Source organism: Bison bison, unplaced genomic scaffold (genome assembly GCF_000754665.1).
Source record: "Bison bison bison isolate TAMUID 2011002044 unplaced genomic scaffold, Bison_UMD1.0 scf7180017864259, whole genome shotgun sequence".
NCBI lineage: Eukaryota > Metazoa > Chordata > Mammalia > Artiodactyla > Bovidae > Bison > Bison bison.
Window position 1 is genome coordinate 5,149,796 of NW_011494831.1, and position 9,144 is coordinate 5,158,939.

The 9,144-nt window shown below is 40.4% G+C and overlaps 2 protein-coding genes across 2 annotated transcripts in view; both read left to right on the top strand.

Annotated features, from left to right (window-relative positions):
• Nucleotides 1-8,765, top strand: part of TMEM62 (transmembrane protein 62) — a 35,126-nt gene extending 26,361 nt beyond the window's left edge. Inside the window, exons 13-15 of the mRNA XM_010848061.1 lie at nucleotides 3,314-3,418; nucleotides 4,861-4,979; nucleotides 7,913-8,765. Coding sequence (XP_010846363.1) covers nucleotides 3,314-3,418; nucleotides 4,861-4,979; nucleotides 7,913-8,239 — 551 coding nt within the window. The 3' untranslated portion in view covers nucleotides 8,240-8,765. The remainder of the gene's footprint in view (nucleotides 1-3,313; nucleotides 3,419-4,860; nucleotides 4,980-7,912) is intronic.
• A 79-nt stretch (nucleotides 8,766-8,844) lies between these two features.
• CCNDBP1 (cyclin D-type binding-protein 1) overlaps nucleotides 8,845-9,144 on the top strand; it is a 10,327-nt gene continuing 10,027 nt past the window's right edge. Inside the window, exon 1 of the mRNA XM_010848062.1 lies at nucleotides 8,845-9,089. Within this exon, the coding sequence (XP_010846364.1) occupies nucleotides 8,968-9,089 (122 nt within the window). The 5' untranslated portion in view covers nucleotides 8,845-8,967. The remainder of the gene's footprint in view (nucleotides 9,090-9,144) is intronic.

Genomic DNA, 9,144 nt, shown 5'->3' on the forward strand with positions numbered 1-9,144 from the left:
AGCTTTCTTCACAGTCCAACTCTCACATCCATACATGACCACAGGGAAAACCATAGCCTTGACTAGACAGACCTTTGTTGGCAAAGTAATGTCTCTGCTTTTGAATATGCTATCTAGGTTGGTCATAACTTTCCTTCCAGGGAGTAAGCGTCTTTTAATTTCATGGCTGCAGTCACCATCTGCAGTGATTTTGGAGCCCAGAAAAATAAAGTCTGACACTGTTCCCACTGTTTCCCCATCTGTTTCCCATGAAGTGATGGGAGCGGATGCCATGATCTTCGTTTTCTGAATGTTGAGCTTTAAGCCAACTTTTTCACTCTCCACTTTCACTAGTATACATATCCTACTGAATGTTTTCCTGCTTATATATATTTTTAAAAATTCTGTGAAAAAGTTCAAAAAGCATTAGTGCAAAAAATGTAAATAAATAAATATTTGAGGGATGCCTCAGCCTCATGTGGGAGTACCAGTATTTTTGTATAGTTATTTAAAATTCACAACGTATTTTTACTTACATTATCTTAATCTTACAACAATCCTGTGAGGTAGGTATTATTGTTTCCCATTTAAAGACTAGAAAACTGAGGACTGCAGAGTTAATGTAGGTTATCTAGTGTCTTATAGCTAATAAGAGTCTGACTCCAGGTCAGTTCTTTTCTGTAAACAACACTTCTCAATCTGACTACACCTTAGAATGTCCTGGGGAACTTTTAAAATCACAGTGTCTACACAGTACTTTCAGTGCTTACACAGAATGTCTGTGGGTAGGACCTAAGCATCAGTATTTTTTAAAGCTCCTCAGATGATTCTAGTGTGTGGTAGGGCTGAGAAGCACGGCTCTGTCCAAAGCAGTATTTCTCAGTCCTGTTGCCTAGAATCCCCTGGGTTGCTGCCTCAACTCCCCTCTTTCCCAGTTCAACTAAATCAGAATCTCTGGAGGGTGAGACTTGGGCATGAGTATTTTCTAAAAGTTCCCCCAGGTTATTCTAACGTACAGCCAAAGTAGAGAATCATTGCTTAAAATTCATAGCATAGCTGCCTCTAAGGCTAAAGAATGATGTATTTAAAATAAATAAATAATGATAATGAATGGATACGTAGATCAATACTTTGAGAAGTACCAGACTAGAATGAGAGATGAATGAGTAGTAAGTATGCAACACACAAAGTGAGAGAGGTCACGCATTGTCAGGCTTTGTCTGTAATTATCTGTTGGGTTGAACAGTGTTATGAGTATAAAATGAACACGCTGGTCTTCTAGGGAAGATCTGCCATTACTTATATCAGGCTGTCTTTCACTGGGGCCCTTTAAGTAGCTTCCCCTCAGGTGTTGCTCAGTGTGTACTGAGCTTCCCATCATAGTCTTCTGATAACTGATATATGATCAGCCACAGACGAGTGAAATGGCTGGCTGGGGTTGAGCATCTGTGAGGCTCTAGTCTGTGGCTGCAGAATAAAGACCTGGTGCTTTGGCTTTCTGGCACTGTATTTTAAGAGGTGTTAATTTAGAGATCTTTTAGAGATCCCTTTCAGTTGAAGTAAGAGGATAACTGAGTTAAGAGCTGCGTCACATATGGGAAGAGAATATTTGGACAGATACTCATGTTAACTTTAGATATTTATACTTAAGATTAAATTTTGACATTTGCCTTTGATATATATATATATAGTTTTTTAAAAAATTTATTTGATTGATAATGTTGTATTTCAGGTATACAGCAAAGTGGTTCAGTTATACATATGCATGTATCCATTCTTTCTAGATTCTTTCCTCATGTAGGTTATCACAGAAGATTGAGTAGATTTCCTCGTGCTATACAGCTGTTGTTGTTCAGTCACTCACTCATGTCCGACTCTGTGACCCTATGGATTGTAGCATGCCAGGCTTCCCTCTCCATCACCAACTCCTGGAGCTTGCTCAAACTCAGGTCCATTGAGTCGGTGAGGCCATCCAACCATCTCATCCTCTGTTGTCCCCTTCTCCTCCTGCCTTCAATCTTTCCCAGTATCAGGGTCTTTTCCAGTGAGTCGGCTCTTCACATCAGGTGGCCAGTAGTGGGGCTTCATCTTCAGCATTAGTCCTTCTGATGAATATTCAGGACTGATTTTCTTCAGGATTGACTAGTTTGATCTGCTTGCTGTCCAAGGGACTCTCAAGAGTCTTCTCCAGGACCACAGTTTGAAGGCATCAGTTCTTCGGGGCTCAGTGTTTTTATTGTCTAGCTCTCACATCCGTACATGACTACTAGAAAAACTATAGCTTTGATTACAGACGTTGGTTGGCAAAGTAATGTCTCTGTTTTTTAATATGCTGTCTGGGTTGGTCATAGCTTTTCTTCCAAGGAGCAAGCGTCTTTTAATTTCATGGCTGCGGTCACCATTCACAGTGATTTCGGAGTCCAAGAAAATAAAGTCTTGTCACTGTTTCCATTGTTTCCCCATCTATTTGCAATGAAGTGATGGGATCAGGGACCATGATCTTAGTTGTTTTAAGCTAACTTTTTCACTCTCCTCTTTAACCTTCATTAAGAGGCTCTTTAGTTCTTCTTTGCTTTCTGCCATAAATGTGGTGTCATCTGCATATCTGAGATTATTGATATTTCTCCCTGCAATCTTGATTCTAACTTGTGCTTCTTCCAGCTTGGCATTTTGCATGATGTACTTTGCACAGAAGTTAGATAAGCAGGGTGACAGTAGACAGCCTTGATGTACTGTTTTCCCAAATTTGAAACCAAAACTGCTATACAGTAAATCCTTATTGATTATTTGTCTTATACATAGTGTGTTGGAATAGGAAATGGCAACCCAGTCTGGTATTCTTGCCTTCAAAATTCCATGGGTGGAAGAGCCTGGTGGGCTACAGTCTGTGGGGTCGCCAAGAGTCAGACATGGCTGAGCATGCACGCATGCGCACATTTAGGTTACTTCCATGTCTTAGCTATTGTAAATAGTGCTGTAGTGCACCCAAACACTGGGTGCCCTTTGACATACTTTGATATAACTTTTGGAAGTTTGTATGTTCAGATACTAAGTCTCATGGAAAACAAAGACTTGATCGTTTTTTGAGCATAGAATATTTGTGTGTGTGTGTGTCTTGCAACTACACTATTGCTTTGAACTTCCTACCTTCTGTAATTCTAAGTGAAATGGCTTACCAGAATTCCTGCCAACTGCTGATTTAAAGTAATGTCATCCATATTACAAATGATTTGCTGAAGATGTAGTAGATAGCCATTGGAAGTCTTCTAGAAAACATTTTAAAGAACCTGAACTTTGAATGTGTTTACCGGAGTTTTCAATTTATTCTGTTTAGGACCACCAGGATTTATAAATTTGACGTCATTTTCCCTTCATGTCTTGAGCAAACTAAATATCTCCTACTATTCTGTGTTGCTGCTGACCCTGTATACAGTGCTGGGTAAGTCATTAGGAAACCTGACATTGTGGAGAATTCTGCCAAAGAATGTATTGAGAATTTTAACATTAGCCATTTAGGTTCTGGGGAGCACAGTGACTGGCACATGGCTTCTTCATTTCCTGGGGCATGATCTTGGGGAATACAGTCCTTTCCTAACTTAAAGGACATTTAATCAACATCAGGCTAACTTAAGGGTGCTGAGAGGACCATGACAATTAGTATTTGTGTAGAAACTTAATAGAAGATAGAAGTTCAGCTTAAATGTCATCTCCTCAGAGCAGCCTTTGATCACATTAAAGCTTTGTCCTCTATTTCACCACACTTTATTTCTTTCATTACTTTGTCAGAATTTATGAATGTTCCTTACTAAGAGTCATTTAGGAGTTAATATATCCTTAGTCTATATTTTATACTTTCAGTCCATCTTTGGACTTTTATTTCCTTATTAGTTACTCCCACCAGAGAACAGAAAGTAGTTAAATAAAAATATGACTCTTTACAATTTTGTGTAACAAACTATGGCAGATTCCCCTTTGGAGGTTGGTTTCCTTGTTAGGAGATGGGTTGAGGCTGTTTCAGACACTTGTTTTCCACTAGGACCAAAGCAAGTGATTTGCTTCCTGACTGTAAAGGGAAACATTAGAAGAGAAGTTGTTCCATTTTTAAAGGTTGACACTTAAACTAAGATGTATCTAATGGAGTATATAATATATATATATCTGAGAAAATTACCTGTGACTTTTCAAAGTTGAATTCTACTCTTACCAGCAAATGATAGTATTATATTTTGAGAAGGGAAATCCGACTGTCCCTTAATCATTCTTGACAATATAGTAGTTCCAGAAGCCTGCACATTAAGAAGGAGCAGTAAATAATAATAGGGAGTAGAGAAAAGTCATTCTGGCATTGCAGATGAAAAAATAAAGAAGTGAGTTAAGCTATGAACATGTTAACCCTGAGTATGTAGTTGATGTACAAAGTAAGGATTGTGGGTCAGCAAGAAAAGGATAAAATACATTCATTAATAAGAAAGATAAGAAGTACATTTTAGAATGATTAAAGTGTTTGAAGTCTTATTGCTTAAAGGAGTAAATTTCAGTTATCTGGAAAATTAAGTGTCTATGGAGTACCTTTTTGCTTCTTAAAGGAAAGTTAAGAATCTTCTAAAATTTGTGAATGTACTCCAGTCTGTTTCTGGAATCTATTCCAGATATATCACTTAGGCAATTTTATAATCTAGAGAAATAGGGAGCAAAAGAGCAAATAATTGGTTAGCTGGGATATTGTACAACAGAGATTAACAGAGAAGAAAAGCTTTGCAAGCAAATGCTTATAGATGACTAGTCTCATATTTCTTCATTAGTCCTAAAATGTATCTTGTGAATATGTGTAATCAGAATCATAGTTATGTAAATTCCTTTCCTGTCCATTGCCTCTTTCAGGCCCATGGTTTGTTGGTGAAATCACTAAAGGCAAATTGGGCTGCTGCTTTTCCTTTGGAATCTTTGTTGATGGACATTTCCTACAAGGCAGTTTAACGTTTATAGTTGGAATTCTCCAGGTAAGAATTCAGAAATACAATTTAAGACCATCTTGGTTTTGCTGGACTAATTGCATAACAATTACAAATTATATCCAAAAGCCCAAGTTAAATACCACAGATCATGTGTCCTAACCTACTGGCAGGGCAGTCTTTAGTATTTGGTATTTTATTTGTTTTTATAGTGCTTTCCAAGCTCTTTCTTCCACCACTCTTGTAAGCATCTAAAATAAATTTTTGGCAGGAAGGTTTATAAGAGGTGAGAGAGGTTTTTGTTGTTTGTTTGTTTCACTGTGCTTTTTCATCTACAAACAGTGAAAGAAGAGACTTATGGTAGAATAAATGATAGACTTCAGGGTAAACCAAAATTGGTTATGATAATGAAGAAGGAAACTACTTCAGAGGGAGGAAAGGAAAAATAGACACACAAGAAAAGTGGATGAGTTACCCAGTGGAAGCTTTCTAGCTGTCTTAGCAGTTCATTTGTTTCTGAAAACACTGATATATTAGGTTTACATTTGGATTGAGATTTCTTTAGAACAAACACAAATAAAAAACCCAGACCTGTAGCAAATCTCTGTAAACAGGTTTGAAAACTGTTTACCTAACAATTTATTTATTTATTGTTCTTACCTAATGGGGCTAATGGATCAAAATCTGAGGTGATGATCTGAAGTTTTATAAGAGATCCAAAAACATTGTTCAAAATGAGTTCACAACCTCATAAGAGGGCAGTAAAGCATGATCTGCAGGATTAGAAAGACAAGTAGGGAAGATCTGCCTAGTGAACACTAACCACAAGCCAGAATATTCTGTTTAGCAGCATTTCATATGGGATGAGATCCAGGTCTAGTTCAGTTTTCTATTATATAGATGGAGGCTGTCTTTCAGGAGCATCCTTCAGTTCAGTTCAGTCCCTCAGTCATGTCTTTCTCTTTGCAACCCCATGGACTGCAGCACGCCAGGCTTCCCTGTCTATCGCCAATCCCTGGAGCTTGCTCAAACTCATGTCCATCAAGTCGGTGATGCCATCCAACCACCTCATCCTCTATCATCCCCTTCTCCTCCTGTCTTCAATGTTTCCCAGCATCAGGGTCTTTTCCAGTGAGTCAGTTTTCGCCATCAGGTGGCCAAAGTGTTGGAGCTTCAGCTTTCACATCAGTCCTTCCAATGAATATCCAGGACTGATTTTTTTAGGATTGACTGGTTTGACCTCCTTACAGTCCAAGGGACTCTCAAGAGTCTTCTCCAACACCACAGTTCAAAAGCATCAATTCTTTGGTGCTCAGCTTTCTTTATGGTCCAACTCTAACATACATATACATGACTACTGGAAAAACTATAGCTTTGACAGGAGCATCCTTATTCCAACTAAGATCTGAGCTTTACCAAAAGGTGGGTTTACAGTCATATTTTAATAAATAGTATACCAAGAATGGATTTTATGTATCATCTAGGCCCATAGCTCATAAATCTATTATATCTCTGATCTAGACTTCTTCTCTGCACCTCAGGTGCCTGTGTATACAACTGGCATTTCGCATCTTCCTTAGATATCTCACAGGAATCTCAACTTAATATACCTCTAACAGGACCTTTCATTTGTATCCCCAAACCTGTTTCTCCCAAGTTCTTCGCAGTTTCAATAAATTATCTAGGATGCATCTTAAGTTCTTCCCCTTCCCTCACACTTTTTATCTAGTTCATCAGCAAGTAGCACTATACATGTCTTTTCTCTGTCACTGTTACTACCATTCTTACCTAATCATATTTATTAAAAAAAAATTATTTGGCTGTGTCAGGTCTTAACTGCAGCACGCAGGATCTTCGTTGCATCCTGAGGGGTCTTTCCTTGCAGCACGTGGGCTCTCTAGTTGTGGTGCTTGGGCTCTGGAGCACATGCACTCAGTAGTTGCAGTGCACGGGCTTAGTTGCTCCACGGCATATGGGATCTTAGTTCCCCAACCAGGGATCAAACCCACATCCCCTGCACTGCATGGTGGATTCTTGCAGTGACCCAGGGAAGTCCCCAATAATTATTTCTTGCCTGGGCTACTGCAGTAACCCCCTAACTGGCTTCCCGTTGTTGCTCTTGTCTCCCTATTGTCAGCTTAAAACTCTTAAAGCAGATCAGTGACATGATCTGGGTCCTGCTGACTGCCCCAAATTCCACCTACCTTATCATGTTCCAGGCCAACAGGAGGGTAACGGGAGATGGGCCCATCTCTGGGCTTTTCATTTGTTCTTCTGCCTGGAATGCTCTTCCACTGACTCATTTCTGTCCTTCAGACCTCAGAGAGCCCATCTCCCATTGCCCTGTAACCAGTTATTTTCTTCATTGAATTTATCACCATCTGTAATTATCTTCCCCCTCCTCTTTTTTGGGGGGTGGGTTTCCTCTTTTCTGTACTAGAATGTAAGCTGTCTGAATCATCTTTTCTGACTTGTTCATCAGTGTGTCCCTTGCCTAGAGCCTTGCACAGTGCCTGCCACATAATGAGTGCTCAATAATTATTTGGTGAATGAAAACTCATATTGTAGTTATGGTTGGATTATAATCTTAAATCTTCTAGTTTGTATTCTAGTATTCATTATATTACTTGAATTACAAATGCAAAGTAAAGAAAAAATACTGATATCCAAGTTCCCCCCTCTCTGCCAAAAAAAAAAAAAGAGTACTGTATATATGTGTGTGTGTGTTTGTACATAAACATATATATTCATTTCTAAACTTAAACATTTGAGAGCTTCAACAGAAATGAAATGACACTTGCCTTTAAGGTGAACAAAAGGATGCAGGCAAATAAACAACTAACCACACAAGTGTGATTAAAGCATAAAGTATCAGTTAACGAGAGAAAGCAACATATTTTTAGTAGCCACCAATAATGTGTTAGTGAGACCTGACCCCAACAGGGCTTAGTAAGCTAATGGTTCTGTTCTGTTCTTTCCAGCTGGTGTTTTTTAACATCCCCTTGATGGCTTACGTGTGTTGGATTTTGCTGCAGCGGTGCTTTGGTCACAGCTTCAGGTCTCATCTCCGTCAAGGAAAATACTTGAAAATTATACCTGTTCACCTACTTATGTTACTGCTGTACATCTGGCATATTTATTCCTGCTACTTTCTTCATGTGACATATGGCACTCTAGCTTTATTATTCTCCCCTTTACGGACCTGGTTGACACTGGTGACACCTGTTCTCATTCGTTGTGTTTGGACACTGAACGCTGCTGAGCTTGGAACCTTCATAGTGCAGTTAAAAAGCCACTTGAGCTCCTGAAGTCTGTATTTCCTCATCCACCTCTGTAGCCCAGGCCTCTGCCTCAGCAGCAGGCGAAAGGCCAGTATTGGTGGGCAAACTTCAGGGAGCTGCTGTTCTTTGGACACCTGGGAGTTGGGGGGATTACCTACTACTGATTCTTGCAGAATGGACTGCAGAAAATTCTCTATATAATGCCATGATTTCCTCCTTCCCCAAGAAGGTAAAGGGTTGATTTACTTTTGTGAAGAGAAAGCTTTTATCTAGGAGATCCACAGAGCAGGGGCTGGTGGATATGGGAGTATCTGAGGCCCACTCAGTGTTTTTTAGATACCTCATGTAAAGTACCTAGCACAGTGTTTGGAACTTGGCAGCCTGTAAGGAGGCCACTTTAGGGACAGGGAACGTGCAATCTTGGACCTGACCCTGACTACCCTTGATTAGTTCCTAGTCCTTTTTTCAACAGGATTATGGGCTCTCTGCTTCCTCAGTCGGGGGTGTTTTCAACTAATCAAATACCAATAAATGAATGATGAATAGGAAACAACTCCGTCTGGGTCTTGCCTGTGTCGCTAGGAGCGGGAGTGAGGCGGAGCTTTTGAGAGCGGAAGGGGCGTGACTGGGTTTCCGGGGCGGGACAGGTTGTTGCCGGAAGCGAGACCTTGGCCTGGAAGAGGAGCTGCGACAGCAGTGCGGCTCCCGAAGCTGTTGTGGGTGCTTAGTATGCTGGCTCCTAACGCGGTACTGGGATGGAGAGCGTAGCTGTATCTGCAGCCCCAGACGCCACCCTGGATCCGCCTCTGGAACAGCTTCGGCACTTAGCCGGGGAGCTGCGGCAGCTGCTTCCTGGAGTGCGGGGTGAGCTGACTTAGTGGGGACGGGCGACCGCAGGGGCGGACTTGGGTGGGAAGGGGCCAGGCCTTGGC